Here is a 21511-nt window from a genome sequence, read left to right as displayed (position 1 = left end):
CTCAAACACACACACACACTCACAAAGTTGCACCAGGAGGATGAAGTTTGAATTCCTCCCCCTCCCTCCGACCCACACGTACCTTTTCCAGCTGTTTCAGAGAGGATTTCAACTCTGCTCTTGCCTGCCATCATGAAAAGAAAAAAAAATGTAAAAGGAAAAAGGCAAGAGCTGAGGTCAGGCTGAGCTAGTTGCTGCCAGAGTCACTGTGTGGATGACTCTGCTTAACTGTTTAAAAAAGCCTCTAAAAAAGCACCCTCTACAGGAGGAGGCAGGAGAATGATGTGCCTCATCTACGTCAGGAATTTTTCGACTTTTAACCCTTGCTTAACTCTGCTCGAGTGATCATAAAAAGTCAGGCTAGATGAGGCACGTCGTTCTCCTGCCGCCTCCTGTAGAGGGCACTTTTTTAGAGGCTTTTTTAAACAGTTAAGCAGAGTCATCCATGGTGATTCTGGGAGCAACTAGCTCAGCCTGACCTCAGCTCTTGCCTTTTTCCTTTCACATTTTTTTTTCTTTTCATGATGACAGTGGGTGAGGCTGTGCCTCCCCTGCCTCCCCTGACTGCACGTCCCTGCTCACTTAGTAACAAAGCTTTCTGGTTTCATGGTAAGCCATAAGTCGAGAACTACCAGTAATGGCTCACTGTACATTGTGCGTATGTGTTTCTAAAAGGCTTGGGGTCCGCCAGAACACTGGAAAAGATACCACATTGTCTCCCTGGGTTGCATTGTCACAGCGTTGAACGAGAAGGAAATTGAAATGCTGGATCTCAGCTTGATTGACACCGTTTCAGCCTTGACACAACAAACAGCCTGGGATCCATCTCAGGTAATAAAAGTTCACACCGAGAGTCCATTGCTAAGAGAGGTCCAGAGGAACATGGTGGCTCAGGGGCTAAGACACTGAGCTTGTCGATCAGAACGGTTGGCAGTTCGGTGGTTCGAATCCTTAGCGCCACGTAACGGAGTGAGCTCCCGTGACTTGTCCCAGCTTCTGCCAACCTAGCCGTTCGAAAGCACGGAAAAAATGCAGGTAGAAAAATAGGAACCACCTTTGGTGGGAAGGGAACAGCGTTCCGTGCGCCTTCGGCGTTGAGTCATGCCGGCCACATGACCACGGAGATGTCTTCGGACAGCGCTGGCTCTTTGGCTTTGAAACGGTGATGAGCACCGCCCCCTAGAGTCGGGAACGACTAGCACATATGTGCAAAGGGAACCTTTACCTTTATCTTCACTCCAACGTTCAAGGTTTTCCTTCAAACCTTGGATCTCAAGGAGTCCCTTCCGTCTAATGGTTAGATTAGATTAGATTTAGTTTATTTGTATGCCGCCCTTCTCCAGGAGGGACTCAGGGCGGCGAACAACTCGAAAGGGGAAAAGGGGATACAAACACAATACACATAATTAAAATACACAAGAGTCATACAGCCATACAAGTCGAGAGGGGAGGGGAACTCATCAACCCCAGGCCTGCCGGCACAGCCAGGTTTTGACAGCTTTCCGGAAGGCCTGGAGAGAGGTGAGGGTCCGAATCTCCGTGAGGAGTTCATTCCAAAGGGCCGGAGCTGCCACAGAGAAGGCCCTCCCCCGGGTGGTAGCCAGATGGCATTGGCTGGTGGACGGAACCCGGAGGAGGCCGACCCTGTGCGATCTAACCGGTCTATGGGAGGTAATTGGCAGCAGGCGGTCTGCTGGTGAATGTATTTGTGGCTGCAAATTGTTCTGTGATCAGTTTGCATAAAGTAATATGGTTTTAAGTGGAGTGGGGTGGAGAAAGACAGGGATATGCATTGTGGTCATTGTTGTTTATCATTCCACCCCCTCCGCCCCCCCCCCCCAGGCGAAATCTATTTTACAAGGTTTTCTGGATGATTCGGGACAAGAGATAGCCAGTCTCAAAAGCTTCGATCTGGTTGCTCTTGATGCCACTCTTTGCACCTTAAACGCGACAGAGGTTGCATCCATCAACGCCACCGAATTCAGGTACCCCTCTCTTCTTCTCTCTCCTCCGTGGAATGCTTCTAAAAAGTGTTGTGATAGTCCAAGGGGGATATTGCTTTTTTCAAGAGAACGGTCCGCTTTCCGTAGAGCCGTTTCTCAGGCTTGTAAAGCAAACAAAATATTATTGCAGCCAAGCTGCAGAATAGGAAAAATAATTGCCTTCGTCAATCGGGATTCTAATGTTGTCTCTGACAGCTGAAGGGGCAAAAACTTCCTTGCTCTTGTATCATTAAGTCTTTCTTTCTTTCTTTCTTTCTTTCTTTCTTTCTTTCTTTCTTTCTTTCTGTCTGTCTGTTTGTCTGTCCTTCTGTCTGTCTGTCCTTCTGTCTTTCTGTTTTTTTCTTTCCTTTTTCTTCTTTCTTTTCCTTTTTTCTTTCTTCCTTTTTTTCTTTTTCATTAACTTCCTTCCCTCCCCTCCCTCCTTCCATTCTCTTTCTTTCTTTCTCTTTCTCTTTCTTTTTTCTTCTTTCTTTTCCTTTTTTCTTTCTTCCTTTTTTCTTTTTCATTATTTTCCTTCCCTCCCTCTTTCCCTCCTTCCTTTCTCTTTCTTTCTTTCTTTCTTTCTTTCTTTCTGTCTGTCTGTGTCTGTCTGTCTGTCTGACCTTCTGTCTTTCTGTTTTTCTGTCTTACTGTCTTTTTCTTTCTTTTTTCTTCTTTTCCTTTTTTCTTTCTTCCTTTTTTCTTTTTCATTATCTTCCTTTCCTCCCCTACCTCCTTCCTTTCTCTTTCTTTCTTTCTCTTTCTTTCTTTTTTCTTCTTTCTTTTCCTTTTTTCTTTCTTCCTTTTTTCTTTTTCATTATCTTCCTCTCCGCCCTCCTTCCCTCCTTCCTTTCTCTTTCTTTCTTTCTCTTCCTCTTTATTTCTTTTCTTCTTTCTTTTTCTTCCTTCCTTCTTCTTTCCTTTCTTTCTTTTTCCTTCTCCTCCTTTCTTCCTTTCTTTATCTTTGTCTTTCTGTCTTTCTTCTTCTCTTCCTTTCTTCCCTCCTTCCCTGCCTCTCTCGTTCCCTCCCTCCCTTCCATCTGTCCGTCTCTTCATCCTCCCTTCTTCTCTTTCTTCTCCCTACAAGATGTTAGCAACCAGGTGTCAAAATTTTGGCTGATTGCAATAAGTTGTTGTTGTGTTTCCTCCACAGTGTGGTTTTAGCCAGACTGAGTTCTTTGCCGTGTAGCACAAGGACTCTGGGAGAATTTAAAAAGAAAGTCGAATCTGTATTTGGGAGCCCAACGAAATGGAACCCTGCAATTCTGCAAGAAATTGGGACTATTGCTGGTAAGAAAGTTAGTTAATCACTCCAAGCCATCATTTGCCCCACAATCCTCCAGAGGTTGTGGGTGCTCCATCACTGGAGGTTTTAAGAAGAGATTGGATGGCCATCTGTCTGAAATGGCACAGGGTCTCCTGTTTGGGCAGGGGGTTGGACTAGAAGACCTCCAAGGTCCCTCACAGCTCTGTTATTCTGTTCTGAATGGATTCACTTTCTGTGTGTCAGGCGTGCATCCATCTTTTCTTTCGGATCTTTGGCCTGCTACACTTTCTATTATTCTTATGCACTTCCTATTGTTGGAGAAAGGGAGGGGGGGGAATTGCACGGAGTTAGATGCTAGGTAGCCATAACAAAATTCTTTCTAGAAAGCCAAGGTCATCTTTTGTCTTTGCACCTCTGCACCTGACTGGAACTGGATGGGGTGGAACTGCCATGCTGGCAGTGGGAGATTGGACCATGGGATGGACATGAGTGTGGGGGGCAAGGTCTTGAACTTTCAACTGGGTGGGGAAAACCGGGTGTCAGCATTCCAAGTATCATGTAGAATTCAATCAGAGTCCAAGGCAAAACAATCCTTTTTCTTCCATTGTAATAAAGCAGACATCTTGGCATTATGCTATGAATCCCAATACTGGAAATGACATCAGAATCCCACTCAGTTAAAAGTTCATGATCTTGTCCCCACACCCACAATCCATCACATGGTCCAATCTTCTTCTTCCACGCTGGCGTCTCCACCCAGCTGCTTCCGATCAGGTCTGAAAGTGCGGAGACAAAGGATGACCTTGGCTTCTAGTAAAGAATGAAAACAACACATTCCACAATCCTACTCCTGTCTATTCCCCCCTCCCATCAACTATACTAAAGAAACAGCATAATGAAATAAGAGAAAGTGTGGCAGGCCAAAATTCTAAAAGGAATATAATTGCAGGCCTGACACCGGGAAGCCTTCAGATTTGGGTTTTCCCAGATGTGCCAACATGGCTCTCTTAATAAATTGGAACTTTGAGCAATACTTTGCCTTGGGCGCTGATTTAATTTTGGATGCTAGTTGGAACACTGAGACTATGCAACAGAAAAAGTAAAAGAAAATAGAGAAGGGGCCTTTTTGGACCCTTTCTTATTAAAAGCAAAAACCCGCAAAAATGAGAATTGCACTAATTAAGCCTGCACTTTTATTAAAGTTGGTCCCCATCAAACATTCATTTAATTGCAAAGTCTGGTCTGATTTCCCAGAGGGGCTTGAAATCCTGATTTTAGAATCAAATATTGATCGGCTCAGGGCTGGCACTCCTTAAAGCCCCCCACCCCCAAATTCTGTCTAATCGGAAGGGCGTGAAATTGGGTCCCGAATCGCTTCTCTTTTCTCTCCCGCCTAGCTGGCTTAAACGAGAAGGAATTAAGAGCCCTCGATCACGAATTGATGGCTTATTTCCAGCCTGCGGCCATCGCGTCCATCCCCAGTGACATCTTTAAAGTAAGTTGGAAAGCTTTCCATTGGGTTTGCGCAATTTTGCTGGTTTCTCCATATTTTAAAACTTTATTTGGAGGGGGGGAAATGAAGTGGGGAGGAATGTATGGCTTTGCGGCTGGTTACCTATTTAAGATACCCAATTTATTGCAGGGAGTTGAAGGCATGGGCTAGGCACTGGGCTACTGGGAATTCTAGTCCTGCCTTAGGCATGAAAGATAGCTGGGTGACTTTGGGCCAGTCACTCTCTCTCAGCCCTGGGAAGAAGTCAATGGCAAAATGCTTCCAAAGGTTTTGTCAAGAAAACTGCAGGGACTCATCCAGGCAATCAATGTGAAGACACCTAAAACTTACTATCTCTCCTTCCTTCCTTCCTTCCTTCCTTCCTTCCTTCCTTCCTCCCTCCCTCCCTCCCTCCCTCCCTCCCTCCCTCCCTCCTTTTTCAATATCAGTCTTCCTTCCTTTTCAAATCTTCCCTTCCTTAATTTTCAAAATTAGTCTTTCTTCCTTCTCAAAACCTTTCCTTCTTTTTCAAAATCAGTCTTCTTCCCTCCCTCCTATTTCTCCTTCCTTCCTTCTTCCCTCCCTTTTCAATATCAGTCTTCCTTCCTTCTCAAATCCTTCCTTCATTTTCAAAATCAGTCTTTCTTTCTCCATTCCTCCTTCCCTCCCTCCTATCTCTCCTTCCTTCCTTTTTCCCTTCCTCCCTTTTCAATATCAGTCTTCCTTTCCTCTCAAATCCTTCCTTCCTTTTCAAAATCAGTCTTCTTCCCTTTCTCCCTCCCTCCTATCTCTCCTTCCTTCCTTCTTCCCTCCCTCCCTCCCTTTTCAATATTAGTCTTCCTTCCTTCTCAAATCCTTCCTTCATTTTCAAAATCAGTCTTTCTTTCTCCATTCCTCCTTCCCTCCCTCCTATCTCTCTCTTCCTTCCCATCTTTCTTCCTTCCCTTCATTTTCAAAATCAGCCTTCCTTCTTTTCTTCCTTTCTCTCTTTCTCTCTTTCTCTCCCTTTCTTTCTCTGTCTCCACACCTTCAGTTTCCTCCCACCACTTGAAATTTTGCAGCTGTTCAAACCTGAACCCAAAGGGGGGGAAAAAAGAGAGGGATGAATTTATGTCTCATAATTACTTGCTGCCCTGGGAGACAAAGGCCTTCTTTAAAAAAAAGACAAATCCAACAAAGAGAAACTCTTTGGCATTTTTGTTAAATGTCAGTTGTTCACATTTGCTGTCATTGTTCTACAATACAAGGAAAGATAATGACTGCGCAGTTCTAATCATAGGGCTTGGCTTCCAAAGTAGGCATAATCATATGACTATGTTTGGTAGAATATTCTACATTGGGCAGGAATCAACTTTCAGGTGCTTTAATTGTCTTTATTGTCTGACTGGTATCACCACGGAAAGCTCTAATGTCACCACTTGCCTGCAGGGATGAAATCAGATGCATTTGGAAGCTTATAAATGAACAGACCAACAGAGTATGGAAGGGACCTTGGAGGTCTTCTAGTCCAACTCCCTGCTCGAGCAGGAGACCCTATACCATTTCAGACAAATGGTTGTCCAATCTCTTCTTAAAAACTGCCAGACTTGGAGCATCCACAACTTCTGGTGGCAAGCTGTTCCACTGATTTATTGTTCTCCCTGCCAGGAAATATCTCTTTAGTTCTAGGTTGCTTCTCTCCTTGATTAGATTCCATCTACTGTTTCTTGCCCTGCCTTCAGGTTTTTGGGAGAGTAGCTTGACCCCCGCTTCTTTGGGGCAGCCCCTCAAATACTGCTATCATGTCACTCCTGGTTCTTCCTTTCTTCAAACTTGCTGCTGTTGTTAGTTGAGAAGTTGTATTGCGACCCCCTGGAAAATGTTTCTCCAGGCCTTCCTGTCCTCTACCATCCTCTGGAGTCCATTTAAGCTCAAATCTACTCCTTCAGTGATTCCATCCAGCCACCTCCTTCTCTGCCGTCCCCTTCTTCTTTTGTCCTCCATCATTCCCAGCATGAGGCTCTTCTCCAGGGAGTCTTTCCTTCTCATTAGGTGGCCAAAGTCTTTGAGTTTCCTCTTCAGGATCTGGCCTTCTAAAGAGCAGTCAGGGTTGATCTCCTCTAGGACTGACCGGTTGGATGGCCTTGCAGTCCAAGGGACTCAATGCAGGAGTCTTCTCCAGCACCAGAGTTCAAAGGCCTCCATTCTTTGGCGCTCAGCCTTCCTTATGGTCCAACTTTCACAGCCATCCATTGCAACTGGGAAAACCGTAGCCTTGACTGTACGCATTTTTGTTGGCAGGGTGATGTCTCTGCTTTTTAGGATGCTGTCTAGCTTTGCCATAGCTTCCCTCCCCAGGAGCAAGCCTCTTTTAATTTCTTGGCTGCAGTTTCCATCTGCGGTGATCTTGGAGCCCAGGAAAATAAAACCAGTCCCTACCTCCATAAAACCTGTCCCTACTCCATTTCTTCCCGTCTATTTGCCCGGAATTGAGAGGGCCAGATGCCATACCCTTACTGGAATTCAAACCTGGGCTGTTTTTACATATTAGGCAGTTGTATTAACCTCTAAGCCACAAACTCTCCTCCCTTATCAGCTGAGCCAAGGAAATGACATAACACTATATATATATATATATATCATCTATATATATATATATAGATGATAGATGATAGATGATAGATGATAGATGATAGATGATAGATGATAGATGATAGATGATAGATGATAGATGATAGATGATAGATGATAGATGATAGATGATAGATGATAGATGATGATAGATTGATAGATTGATTGATAGATAGATAGATAGATAGATAGATATAGATATAGATGATATAGATATAAATGATATAGATATAATGATATAGATACAATGATATAGATATATAGATATATAGATATATAGATATAGATATATGTTTTTGTAGATTTTCACATATATATATATATGTGTGTGTGTGTGTGTGTTGTATTTGTGCTGATAAATAAATAAAGGGAGACTAGTATAGATCTATTTCAAGCTATTTAGCTCTCATCAGCTATATACACATATACATACATACATACATACATACATACATACATACATACATACATATGATCGTAAGTTGAGGACTACTTGTATTTATTATCGCAGGAACTGTCTCCAGAGCAGCTTGCAAACCTTGGTCCAGAAAATGCAGCCAGGACGACGGATTCGCAGCGGCAACATCTGAGTGAACGGCAGTTTCAGAGTCTCCAACTAGCTTTAGATGGGGGAAGGAGGAGAATCCGAGAAGTATCCTTGAATGAAAGTACAATCGACCCAACATCTGGACCTCTTTTGAACGGTGAGCTTTCTTTCTTCAAAAGCACCCTTGGACTGGATCGTCAGTATAATTCTAATGGTAATTTCATGTCTGTGTGTTGTTGTTGTTGTTTTGCTGTCCAGTAACAAGTAAAATTCTAGGATGTGATCTTAGGTGATCTCATAAATGATTAAATGGGGGAATAGAAGGGGAACTCCAGCCAGGAGTGAGATTTGGGGATTCTCCGAACTGCACGGAATCTTAGCCAGAGGTTCTCCCGAACCTCTGCGAACCCCTAGCAGCAGCCTACCCCTGGTTTAAGAGCTGACGTTGATTTTGAGAGGCATTGACCACTGAGAAAACCACTTGTCTAAGTTAAGCTTGGTCCTGCCGGCCTTCAAAACCTCAGGTGTGTGTGGTGTGGCCTACAACGCTTAACAGCTGGGAATCGGCCCAACTGGGAATCGATCAATTTCCCTCAAGTCGGCGGTTTGCTTCCTCCTGCACAACCTTGCCGTTTTGGGAGCTCGCAGGTGCTGCCTCTTAAGTTCTCCCTCCGGGTTTTCACACAGCAAAAACAGCTGTGGAGCGACACGCACAACGCTTCATTAATTCCTCTTCTTCAGCACAGCTTCGATGAGTCGGCGAGCTGGCTTGGCTCCCGCCACCGATTTCCCAGCGAGAAGGTCGGCCGCTTCCTTCTGCGCCAAGCCTTTTTATTTCATCCGACAAGGCCAGGTTGTATGAGTTGACCTCCTGTCCAGCTTTAATTCATCAAGGGGAGCCTCCCCATCTGTTTTTTTTTTCCATGCGGAGAACCCGATTCATTTTCCAGAGGATCAGGTTGGAAATCCACTGGGCTGAAAGGCTGGGCAGCTGTTGATAGTCATGCCGGCAATTGGGAGGTACAGTAGAAATTATGAAAGTGGACATTAGGACTTCACCCTGCTTGTTCCAATATTTTAGTGTCCCAAGATCTAAGTGTTACTGTTGCAGAAAATGACAGGCTTTAGACTTCTCAGGATACAGGAAAAGTTTAGGTTCAGAAAGCTAGCCCATGGCTAGCATTGCAAGTTCTGAACAACCTTCATTATCGAAGCAGACATTCTTATACATTCTCAAAAGCATTGCAACACGGAAATACTTAACACATTTCTTAGTGGTTACCTTGAGGAGAAAGCCTTATAAGGAGATGAGGGTCTTACTTCTCCTTTTGTTTCAGGTATGGCTTATGTGTTATTAACGAACTTTAATTGAACTTTGTGGTTTGGACTTTTGACATAGGTTTTGACATAGGGACGTTGGCTAGAACATCTTGTGGTTAGGCACTTGCTTCCTGTTCTTTTGCAAGCTGCAATTCTGCCTATGTGGCTTTTTAATATAGAAGTAAAGGGGTCCCGAGAGGCTGTCCAGCCTGACCCAGTAGGTTTCACACTTAATGTCCAAATCTCACTTTACGTCCTACTTTATTGCAAGATATAAGTGTTCCAATATCTCAGGGGCTGCCACAGGGAAGAGGGAATCAAGCTATTCTCCAAAGCACCAGACAAGAAGCAATGGGTGGAAACTAAGCAAGGAGAGAAGCAACTTAGAACTGAGGAGAAACTTCCTGACAATGAGAGCAACTAACCAGAGGAATGACTTGCCTTCAGAAGTTGTGGATGCTCCATCACTAGAAGTTCTTACGGAGAGATTGGACAAACGTTTGTCTGGAATGGTATCTCCTGAGCAGTGGGTTAGACTAGAAGACCTCTAAGGTCCCTTCCAACTCTGTTATTCTGTTAATACTATCATGATCAACAACTAAGAGAAGGACTTGGGTGATGTGATGGCAGTCTTCCAATATCTCAGGGGCTGCCACAAAGAAGAGGGGTGGGGGTCAACCTATTCTTCGAAGCACCTGAAGGCAGAACGAGAAGCAATGGATGGAAACTAATCCAGGAGAGAAGCAACCTAGAACTCAAGATAAATTTCCTGACAGGGAGAACAATTAACAAGTGGAATGGTTTGCCTTCAGAACAGGGGTGGGTTCCTGCCAGTTCTATAGAAGAGGTTCCACAAATCTACAGTGCCATTTAGAACTGGTTCCACCTCCCTCCCCCTGCCTGTCCGCACATCATCAAGATGAAGAGTGAGAGGAGGAATTCTGGGAGTTGAAGTCCACAAGTCTTAAAGCTGTCAAGTTTGAACACCCCTGGGGTTTTTTCTAAAGGGTTAGGGGTGCGAGGGTCTTGTAATTGACAGCTTTAAGACTTGCGTGCTTCAAATGCCAGAGTTCCTGAGCCAACATGACTGGAGGAGGAATTCTGGGAGTTGAAGTCCACAAGTCTTAAAGCTGTCAAGTTTGAACACCCCTGGGGGTTTTTCCCTAAAGGGTTAGGGGTGCAATGGTCTTGTAACTTGACAGCTTTAAGACTTGCACGCTTCAATGCCAGAGTTTCTGAGCCAACATGACTGGAGGAGGAATTCTGGGAATTGAAGTCCACAAGTCTTAAAGCTGTCAAGTTTGAACACCCCTGGGGGTTTTTTCCCTAAAGGGTTAGGGGTGCGAGGGTCTTGTAACTTGACAGCTTTAAGACTTGCACGCTTCAATGCCAGAGTTTCTGAGCCAACATGACTGGAGGAGGAATTCTGGGAGTTGAAGTCCACAAGTCTTAAAGCTGTCAAGTTTGAACACGCCTGGGGATTTTTTTTTCCTAAAGGGCTAGGGGTACAACTTGTAACTTGTAACTTGACAGCTTTAAGACTTGCGTGCTTCAAATGCCAGAGTTTCTGAGCCAACATTTTGGTTGCTAAGCAAGAGCGTTGCTAAGTGAGTTTCACCACATTTTACAAGTTGGCCACGCCCACCCAGTCACATGGCCGGCAAGCCACTCCCACAAAGCAAGCCACACTTACAGAAGAGGTTCTAAAAAATTTTGAAACCCACCACTGCTTCAGAAGTCGTGGATGCTCCATCACTGGAAGCTCTTAAGAAGTGTTTGTCTAAAGGGTTAGAGGGTTTCCTGCCTGAGCAAGGGGTTGGACTAGAAGACCTCAAGGGCCCCTTCCAACTCTGCTCCAATATCTGAGGGGCTGCCAGAAAGAAGAGGAGGTCAACCTATTCTCCAAAGCACCTGAAGGCAGGAAAAGAAGAAACGGATGGAAACTAATCAAAGAGAGAAGCAACCTAAGAACGAAGGAGAAATTTCCTAACAATGAGCGTGGCACGCCAAAACCGCAGTAGACTACAGCGCGCCCGACAAAAGCGCGTACGTGACGTCATCAGCAGCGCGACAAATAAAATTAAAAATAAATTAAATTAAAATTAAAATAAAATTAAAGCAAGCCGATTCACATAAAGGTAAGGGTTAGGGTTAGGGTTAGGTTTAGGGTTAGGTTAAGGGTTAGGGTTAGGTTTAGGGTTAGGTTTAGGGTTACGTTAAGCGTTAGGGTTAGGTTTAGGGTTAGGTTAAGGGTTAGCGTTAGGTTTAGCGTTAGGTTAAGGGTTAGGTTTAGGGTTAGGTTTAGGGTTAGGTTAAGGGTTAGGCTTAGGGTTAGGTTTAGGGTTAGGTTTGGGGGGGTTAGGTTTAGATTTACGCATTAATTTTAAGTTTATCGCTCACAGCGTGCTGTTTTCGTCGCGCTGTGATGACGTCACGTACGCGCTTTCGTCGAGCGCGCTTTAGCCTACCGCGGTTTTGTGGTGGAACCACAATGAGAACTATTAATCAGTGGAATGACTTGCCTGCAGATGCTGTGGGTGCTCCATCACTGGAGGTTCTTAAGAAGAGATTGGACAATTATTTAACTGAAATGGTATAAGGTCTCCTGCTTGAGCAGGGGAGTTAGACTAGAAGACCTCCAAGATCCCTTCCAACTCTGTTATTCTGGTGGCTTCCAGTTCTCACAAGCACCCCTTTTGCCACCCCTTTTCAGTGGCAAAAGTCCAGAATCTTAATCTGTGTTAGAACATCCGGTAACAAATATCTCGGTGGCCAGCTAGAAATAAGCCTTTCCGCCCTCTGCTCTTTTCCTGATTTCCCCAAAAAAGAATGTTCTTCTCATCCTGGATTGAGTGAGCAAATAAAAGGGAAGAATGAATGAGTGAATGTCCTCTGGACAACTTAAAAATGATGGGTAGGTGGGACTTTTCATGGTTGAATTTGATGGGAGAGGGATGAGTTTGGTACCTCTTCCTTTCCCCTAGCCCTTTTTTAAAATTACTTTTACAAATAAGCCAAGACAGCGTACACATCCAAATACCTTCCTCCTCCTATTTTTGTCAAAACAACAACCTTGTGAGGTGAGTTGGGTTGAATAGGGAGGGACAAGCGTAAAGACACCTACCTGGTTTTCATGACTAAGGCGGGACTAGAACTCCCAGTCTCCTGGTGATTGGCTCAAAGTCACCCAGCTGGCTTTCATGACTAAGGCGGGACTAGAACTCCCAGTCCCCTGGTGATTGGCTCAAAGACACCCAGCTGCCTGTCATGCCTAAGGCGGGACTAGAACCCACAGTCTCCTGGTAATTGGCTCAAAGTCACCCAGCTGGCTTTCATGCCTAAGGTGGGACTAGAACTTCCAGTCTCCTGGTGATTGGCTCAAAGTCACCCAGCTGGCGTTCATGCCTAAGGTGGGACTAGAACTTCCAGTCTCCTGGTAATTGGCTCAAAGTCACCCAGCTGGCTTTCATGCCTAAGGTGGGACTAGAACTCCCAGTCCCCTGGTGATTGGCTCAGAGTCACCCAGCTGGCTTTCATGCCTAAGGTGGGACTAGAACTTCCAGTCTCCTGGTGATTGGCTCAAAGTCACCCAGTTGGCTTTCATGCCTAAGGTGGGACTAGAACTTCCAGTCTCCTGGTGATTGGCTCAAAGTCACCCAGCTGGCGTTCATGCCTAAGGTGGGACTAGAACTCCCAGTCTCCTGGTAATTGGCTCAAAGTCACCCAGCTGGCTTTCATGCCTAAGGTGGGACTAGAACTCCCAGTCCCCTGGTGATTGGCTCAGAGTCACCCAGCTGGCTTTCATGCCTAAGGTGGGACTAGAACTTCCAGTCTCCTGGTGATTGGCTCAAAGTCACCCAGTTGGCTTTCATGCCTAAGGTGGGACTAGAACTTCCAGTCTCCTGGTGATTGGCTCAAAGTCATCCAGCTGGTTTTCATGCCTAAGTCAGGACTAGAACTCCCAGTCTCCTGGTGAGTGATTTTGATTTGATTTGATTTGATTTTGATTTGATTTTATTAATATTTGTAGGCCGCCCTTTTCCCTGGGGGGACTCAGGGCGGCTCACATAAAATCAGGGGAGGGGAAGACAAACATTGACAAAGAGACATATAATAAAATAGTCAGCAACATACATTCATCATTCGGGAGGGGCGGCTATCCTTGTCCCCAGGCCTGACGGGCTAGCCAGTTCTTAAGGGCTATGCGGAAGGCCTGGACGGTGGAGAGGGTACGAATCTCCACGGGGAGCTCGTTCCAAAGGGTCGGGGCTACTACTGAGAAGGCCCTCCTCCTTGTAGTTGCCAGCCGGCACTGGCTGGTCGATGGAATACGGAGGAGGCCTAATCTATGGGATCTTATTGGTCGCAGGGAGGTAATTGGCAGAAGGCGGTCTCTCAAGTATCCAGATCCACTACCATGTAGGGCTTTATGGGTGACTAATAGCACCTTGAAGCGCATCCGGAGATCGACAGGTAGCCAGCGCAGCTCGCGGAGGATAGGTGTTATGTGGGTGAACCGAGGTGCACCCACAATCGCTCGCGCGGCTGCGTTCTGCACTAGCTGAAGTCGCCGGATGCTCCTCAAGGGCAGCCCCATGTAGAGCACATTGCAGTATTCCAGCCTAGAGGTCACAAGGGCCCGGGTGACTGTTGTGAGCGCCTCCCGATTCAGGTAGGGTCGCAACTGGCGCACCAGGCGAACCTGGGCGAATGCCCCCCTAGTCACAGCCGTCAGGTGGTGGTCAAACAATAGCTGTGGATCTAGGAGGACTCCCAAGTTGCGAACCCTCTCTGAGGGGTATAGAATTTGACCCCCCAGCCTGAGTGATGGAATATTGGTCGAATCTTTGGGAGGGAAACACAACAGCCACTCGGTCTTTTCTGGGTTGAGCACAAGCTTGTTAACCCTCATCCAGTCCATAACGGCCTCAAGGCCTCGGTTCATCACGTCTGCCGCTTCATTGAGTTGGCATGGGGCGGACAGATACAACTGGGTATCGTCCGCATATTGATGGTATCTGATCCCGTGCCTGCGGATGATCTCTCCCAGCGGTTTCATGTAGATGTTGAATAGTAGGGGGGATAAGACCGAGCCCTGAGGCACCCCATATGTTAGGGGCCTAGGGGACGATCTCTGCCCCCCCACTAACACCGACTGCGACCTGTCCGAGAGGTAGGAAGAGAACCACCGCAACACGGTGCCTCCCACTCCCACCTCCCGCAGTCGTCGCAGAAGGATACCATGGTCGATGGTATCGAAAGCCGCTGAGAGGTCAAGGAGAACCAGGATGGAGGAAAATCCTCCATCTCTGGCTCTCCAGAGATCATCGGTCAATGCGACCAAAGCGGTTTCTGTGCTGTAACCGGGTCTGAAGCCTGACTGGAAGGGGTCGAGATAGTTTGCTTCCTCCAAGGACCGTTGGAGCTGAAAGGCCACCACCTTCTCAACAACCTTCCCAAGGAAGGGAAGGTTGGAGACTGGGCGATAGTTATTAAGAGCAGCTGGATCCAAAGATGGCTTCTTTAGGAGGGGTCTCACCACCGCCGCTTTCAGTGCGGCGGGGAAGTTCCCCTCCCGAAGAGAGGCGGTCACAACCGCCTGGATCCAGCCTCGTGTCACCTCACTGCTGTTAGTAACCAGCCATGAGGGACACGGGTCCAGAACGCAGGTGGAGGCACTTACAGCCCTCATGGCCTTGTCCACATCCCCGGGGGTAACATCCTGAAACTCAACCCAGAGATGTTCCATCTGATCCTCTTGTGCCTCGGCTGGAACTGCAGGGATGGAGTCCAAGTCCGACCGAAACCGAGCAATTTTGTCCGCTAAGAATTGGGCATAATCCTCAGCTCTGCCCTGCAAGGGTTCCCCCGCTTCCCTTTTATTTAATAGGGAGCGGGTTATCTTAAACAGGGCGGCTGGGCGGGACTCAGCGGACGCAACCAAGGTGGCTATATGAGATCTTTTCGCTGCCCTAAGTGCCCTGGTGTATTCCTTGGTGCAGGTGGTTACCATTGCTCGGTTCGATTCGGACTTATTGGACCTCCATCGGTGCTCTAGGTATCTCCTCCGGCGCTTCATCTCCCGGAGTTCCTCGGTGAACCAAGGGGGTCTCCGGGATCCGCCGCCTCGGAGGGGCCGTAGTGGCGCAATCCGGTCGAGGGCCTCTGATGCTGCCGAATGCCAAGCAGCAACCAAAGTCTCTACCGGACTGTGGGCGAAAGTATCAGGAATAACCCCAAGCTCCGTCTGGAACCTTAGCGGTTCCATAAGTCGCCTGGGGCGGAACCACCTGGTCGGTTCCTCCTCCCTACAGTGGGGGTTTGGTCTCTGGAAGTCGAGCCTCAGTAGGCAGTGGTCTGACCACGACAGGGGTATGATGTCGTTACCCCTCAGACCAAGATCACAAATCCACTGCTCCGAGAGGAATACGAGGTCGAGCATGTGACCCGCCGAATGGGTTGGGCCCCGAATTACTTGGGTCAAGCCCATGGCTGTCATGGAAGCCATGAACTCCTGCGCCCCATCAGAGTTTTCACCGAGCGAAGGCAAATTAAAGTCCCCCAGGACCATCAACCTAGGGAACTCAATTGCCAGCTCGGCTACCGACTCGAGGAGCGAGGGGAGGGCTGCTGCAACGCTGTTGGGAGGCAGGTACGTTAACAGCAGACCCACTTGACCCTTGAGGTCCAACTTTATCAGCAGAGTGGCTCAAAGTCACCCAGCTGGCTTTCATGCCTAAGGCGGGACTAGAACTCCCAGTTTCCTGGTGATTGGCTCAAAGTCACCCAGCTGGCTTTCATGCCTAAGGTGGGACTATAACTCCTCTAGTCTCTGGGTGATTGGTCTAGTCATCCATCTGGCTTTCTTGCATAAAGTGGAGCTAGAACTCACAATCTCCTGGTGATTGGCCCAAAGTCACCCAGCTGGCTTTCATGCCTAAGGTGGGACTAGAACTCCCAGTCTCCTGGTGATTGGTCCAACTGTCTTTCCTGCCTAAGGTGGGACTAGAACTCTCAGTTTCCTGGTATCTTGATGCTTTAGCCACTAGACCAAAACTACTAATTATTTGGATTTTCTCTTCACCCCCTCCCCTCAATTTTCTTGTCAGGTGCTTTCTTACCCTACAGGTTAAACCTTTGGATGTCTGCTATTTCAGTCCTGCCTCTGGTCTCTTGAACTGGCCTCTTTTGAAGTCGACAGTAAGTCTGTATTATTATGATTATTATCTCTCTTATTCATTAAACATGGAACTCAGTCAATTGAACATTTGAAAATGTATCACAAATATCATTGACTGGTACTGATGGTTGATACGGGTTGCTGCCAGCATCCTAGGTGTCAACCAAGTACCTTCTTAAAATGTACGATGTTCCGAGTAGCGCAGTCTTTTGCAGCTCCACTGGTGCTACAGCAGAAAGTTTTCTTGATGTATTTTGCAAAATTCTTGGACATGGTACCAAGTGCCCCGATGACAATGGGCATCACTGTTGAATGTTTCATCCATTATTATTATTATTATACAATTGTATCACAGTGGCCAGTTGTTTCGCCGGATTTGGCATTGGTTACTAGTCGGGCCCCACCCAGGGGCCTAGGACGTCGTAACGTATTTTCGTAATATGCGTGCAGATCCAAGCAGTGCGGCTTTTTGCATTTGACTGATGGTGATTTTGTCAATTTTTAACTGTTTTAAATGTAATTCCAGTGCTTTTGGGATAGCACCCAGTGTGCCAATTACCACTGGAATTACCACTGCTGGTTTGTGCCATAGTCTTTGAATTTCGATTTTTAAGTCCTGGTATCTTGCGATTTTTTCATGTTCCTTCTCGGCGACCCTGCTATCACCTGGTATTGCAATGTCTATGATTGTGACCTTATTTTTCTCAACCAGTGTGATGTCTGGTGTATTATGCGCCAGCATTTTGTCCGTTTGTATGCGAAAATCCCACAAGATCTTGACCATCTGATTTTCGGTGACTTTTTCAGGCTGATGTTCCCACCAGTTTGTTGCTGTTTTAATATTATAATTTTTGCACAAATTCCAATGGATCATTTGTGCTACTGAATTGTGCCGCAATTTATAATCAGTCTGTGCTATTTTTTTACAGCAGCTGAGTATGTGATCAACAGTTTCATCAGCTTCTTTGCAAAGTCTGCATTTGGCATTATTATTATTATTATTATACAATTGTATCACAGCGGCCAGTTGTTTCGCCGGATTTGGCATTGGTTACTAGTCGGGCTCCACCGACTAGTATTATTATTATTTCTTTTATTCATTAAATACGAAGCTCAGTCAACTGAACATTTAAAGATGTGTTGCAAATACCATTGATTGGTGCTAATGGTTGTTACCATCATTGTTGTTTTGATGATGATGATGACGACAACCTCACACATTGTAATTATTGTGTAACCTCTCAAAACAATGTCCTTTGAAATTATCTGCATTGTTTTTATGATGTAATGATACTGTATATGCTTGTGATGGCAAACCTATGGCACGAGTGCCATAGGTGGCACATGGAGGCATTTGTTAGAGCACGCGAGGCGTTGCCTTCTCAGCCTCCAGGGGGAGAAAAACAATCCAACGCACAAACCAGAAGTTTGGGAACCAACTTCTGATTTGGGTGTTGGGCCATTTTTCTCCCTCCGGAGGCTTCAGGGAAGCCTCCCGAATCCTCTGGAGGGCCTATGGGGTGGGGGTAGAGGGCCGTTTATGCCCTCCCCAAGCTCCTAGAAAGCTTCTGGAGCCTGGGGAGGGTGAAAAACAGGTCCATCGCGCGCCAAAGGGGGAGGGGAAGGTGGGGGTCATGCACTCATGCGTGCGGGGGTGGGTGGGTTTGCGCATGCATAGAATTAAGGGTGTGGGCATGCCTGCGCATGACCCCCTGCGCTCCCCCTGCTTTTGGCACACGATGGGAAAAAGATTAGCCATCCCTGGTATATGCGCTGGGCAGTGGTGGGTTTCAAAAATTGTTCGAACCTACTCTGTGGGTGTGGCCTCCTTTGTGGGAGTGGCTTGCCACCCATGTGACCAGATATGAAATTATGAATTAGTACTTAGGTCGGTCCAAGTAGCTATTCAGAAACTCTGGCATTAAAGCATGCAAGTCTTAAAGCTGTCAAGTTACAAGATCCTTGCACCCCTAACCCTTTAGGGAAAAAAAACTAGGGGTGTTCAAACCTGACAGCTTTAAGACTTGTGGACTTCAACTCCCAGAATTCCTCCTCCAGTCACGTTGGCTCAGAAACTCTGGCATTGAAGCATGCAAGTCTTAAAGCTGCCAAGTTACAAGATTCTTGCACCCCTAACCCTTCAGCAGTGGTGGGTTTCAAAAAATTTTGGAACCTCTTCTGTAGGTGTGGCCTGCTTTCCGGGTCCACTGGTGGAACCTCTTCTAACCTGTCCGGTAGATTTGACAAACCGGTTCTACCGAATAGGTGCGAACTGGTAGGAACCCACCTCTGGCGCTGGGAATACAACAGCGGAAGAGCACAATTCAACAAGGGATGGTTTTCTGCAGATTAAAAAGATGGGTGAAGAATGTTTTAACAACGGTGGCAAAAACGATCACAAGAACTGGTGCAACTCACTTAACAACCCTCAGCCACGGAAGTTCTAGTCCAACTGCAAGACAAGGAATACCTATGTTTATTTCTTCCACATTATTCTTACCTTGATTCTCTCCCCCCCTCCCTCAACAGAGGTTTCCAGCTGACATTGCAAAGTTGGAGGAATGTTCTTCGGGAAAACCTGCTGATGTTTGAAGAATTAAAATGATGCCTTTTTAAAATAAATTTAAAAAAAAAAACCTTGAGGACTCGGTCAGTTCCAGGAACGCATTCAACATTTGCAAGCATCTTAGATTCACGGAGGCCACAAAGTCTGTCGCAGCATTGAAAAACTTTCCTAGAAGAATATCAATAGTTTTTAGATGAACTTAGAAGACGACTATGCAAGCATTTACTTGTTTAAAACCGCTCCGTGCAGGAATGTGACTTCTGATTCAAATGTATACATGTCAAGTTTTGGAATTGGGATACTTTTCTGTTCAGACTATAGAAGCACAAAATGATATTTTTTGGAATATAAGACGCACCTTTTTTCTTCAAAAAAAGAGCCTGAAAATCTGGGTGCGTCTTATACATCGAATACAGCATTTTTTTGCCTCCTGAAGCCCCGCCCCTTCAACAAAATGGGCGTGCATACTCTTGTGGAGGCTTTCAGAGAGCTCCCGGGTAGAAATGAGCAAAAAAACGGCTGTTTTTTGCCCCCCCCCCAGCAGCACTCTATAAGGCTATGCATGCAATTTTTTGACAAAAAGGACCCGTTTTTTGCTCCTTTTTGGCTCCCCCAAGGAGCACTCTGCAAGCCCCCTTCCCAAGGCTATTCATATCTTTTTTTCAAAAAAATGGGCCCATTTTTGCAAAAAAATGGCAATTTTTAGGAGGTTGCAGAGTGCAAAAACTTTTTTTTCCTTTTGGAAAGCTCTTTAACTGATTGATGAGAATTACACTGATCAAGTGCTGTGCCAGCAGAAACAAAATCTTAGGTGCTGCAGATTGTCAGCAATTTCCTTCTCCAGCACATGGATAAATACACCTGGAAACATCTACCTACCTGCTCGCTCTCTCTCTCTCCCTACCTACCTACTGTATTTCTCTCTCTCTCTTTCTCTCTCTCTATCCCTCTACCTACCTACCTACCTACACACACTCTCTCTCCCTCCCTACTGTATTTCTCTATCATTCTATCTCTCTCTATTTCTCTCTCTCTCCCTCTGTATCCCTCTATCTATCTACCTACTTTTTTAAAAAATTGCCTCTTCAAAACCTTGGTGCATCTTAAATAATGTGAGATGGAAAAGAGAAATTTGGGGGAGAGATATCCAAACAACCTATCAAAAAACGATAGAAAAATTTCAGAAGGAAAGATATAAGATATAAGACATACAAAAAGGAGACTAATAGAATATGTATTAAATTAGGAAGTGTGTGAGCTATATTAATACTTATAAATGTGTAAAGTAATTATGTTAAATGCTTATTATATTATATATAAATAATTATATAATTGTTATATAAACATTGAATTTGAAGACACACGTTGCTTATAGAAGATGGATGGAAAGGAAACGACAACTTTTGATTTATTTTGAAAGAGAAGGGAAAAATGATATTGTTTATATATGTAATAAAAAATGAAAATCTGGAAAATATGACAAGTAAAATGGCTAAAGTTGGAAATAATGTAGAATGAATTATGTGTTTTGTGGAAATGTTAAAGGGGAAATCCGGACAACACTTTGTTCACAAAAGAATGGGACTGATTGGGGTAGATTGCAAGGGTGATACCGAAATATAATTTTATGTCATTTTATTCTATTTTACATATTTATGTATTAAATTATATTGCACCTTATCCTATGACTATTGTATTTTACCCTACTCTTATTTTAAATTGTTTGTATAAGATTTTATTGGTGATACCATTTCCCCGAAAATAAGACCTGATAGACATAGATAGATAATAGATAGGTAGGTAGGTAGATAAGATACAGATGATAGACAGGTAGCTAGGTAGATACATAAATAGTTAAAGACAGATAGATAGGTAGATAAATAGATGATAGACAGAGGTGATAGATAGATAGATAGATAGATAGATAGATAGATAGATAGATAGATAGATAGATAGATAGATAGATAGATAGATACATAGATATAGACAGGTGCTATACAGGACACATTGATTTTATATAGATAATGATAATGATAAAACAGACAAGATAGATAGACAGATAGGTAGGTAGATACATAGATGATAGTTACATAGATGATAGATATACAGATAAGATAGATGGACACAGACAGGTGATATATAGGATAGATTTGATATATATAGCAGATAGTAGAGATAGATGATAGATTAGACAAATAGATGATACAGAGAGAGAGAGAGAGGTAGGAAGGAGAAATAGATGATAGAGAGAAATACAGACAGATACAGGCAGATGATACATAAAAAGACAGAGAGAGAGAGAGAGAGAGAGAGAGAGAGAGAGGGAGAATTAAATGAATGGATGAATGGGTGGAAGAAGTAATACGTAGATAGGAAGAGAGTGGGCGCCACGTGTGACTTCAGACGGCAGCTGGCGGCAGAAGCGCATGCGCAGCCGACTGTAGGTTTAAAAAAAAAGACGAGAAATGGTTGCTTGAGTCGGCCAACGACGCGCCTGCGCAGAGCCAGCCTGCCCAAAGTCAAGCCATTGCGCACGCGCAGCAGAGG

The 21511-nt window shown here is 45.3% G+C and overlaps 1 protein-coding gene across 1 annotated transcript in view; it reads left to right on the top strand.

Annotated features, from left to right (window-relative positions):
- Positions 1-8653, top strand: part of OTOA (otoancorin) — a 43462-nt gene extending 34809 nt beyond the window's left edge. The window contains exons 23-28 of the mRNA XM_032231004.1: positions 676-831; positions 1843-1985; positions 3136-3272; positions 4647-4744; positions 7863-8055; positions 8586-8653. Of these exons, the coding sequence (XP_032086895.1) occupies positions 676-831; positions 1843-1985; positions 3136-3272; positions 4647-4744; positions 7863-8055; positions 8586-8653 (795 nt within the window). The remainder of the gene's footprint in view (positions 1-675; positions 832-1842; positions 1986-3135; positions 3273-4646; positions 4745-7862; positions 8056-8585) is intronic.
- The last annotated feature ends 12858 nt before the right edge of the window (positions 8654-21511 follow it).

Source organism: Thamnophis elegans, chromosome 14 (assembly GCF_009769535.1).
Source record: "Thamnophis elegans isolate rThaEle1 chromosome 14, rThaEle1.pri, whole genome shotgun sequence".
NCBI lineage: Eukaryota > Metazoa > Chordata > Lepidosauria > Squamata > Colubridae > Thamnophis > Thamnophis elegans.
The sequence above is the reverse complement of the archived record's forward strand: the minus strand, read 5'-3'. Positions and strand labels throughout refer to the sequence as shown.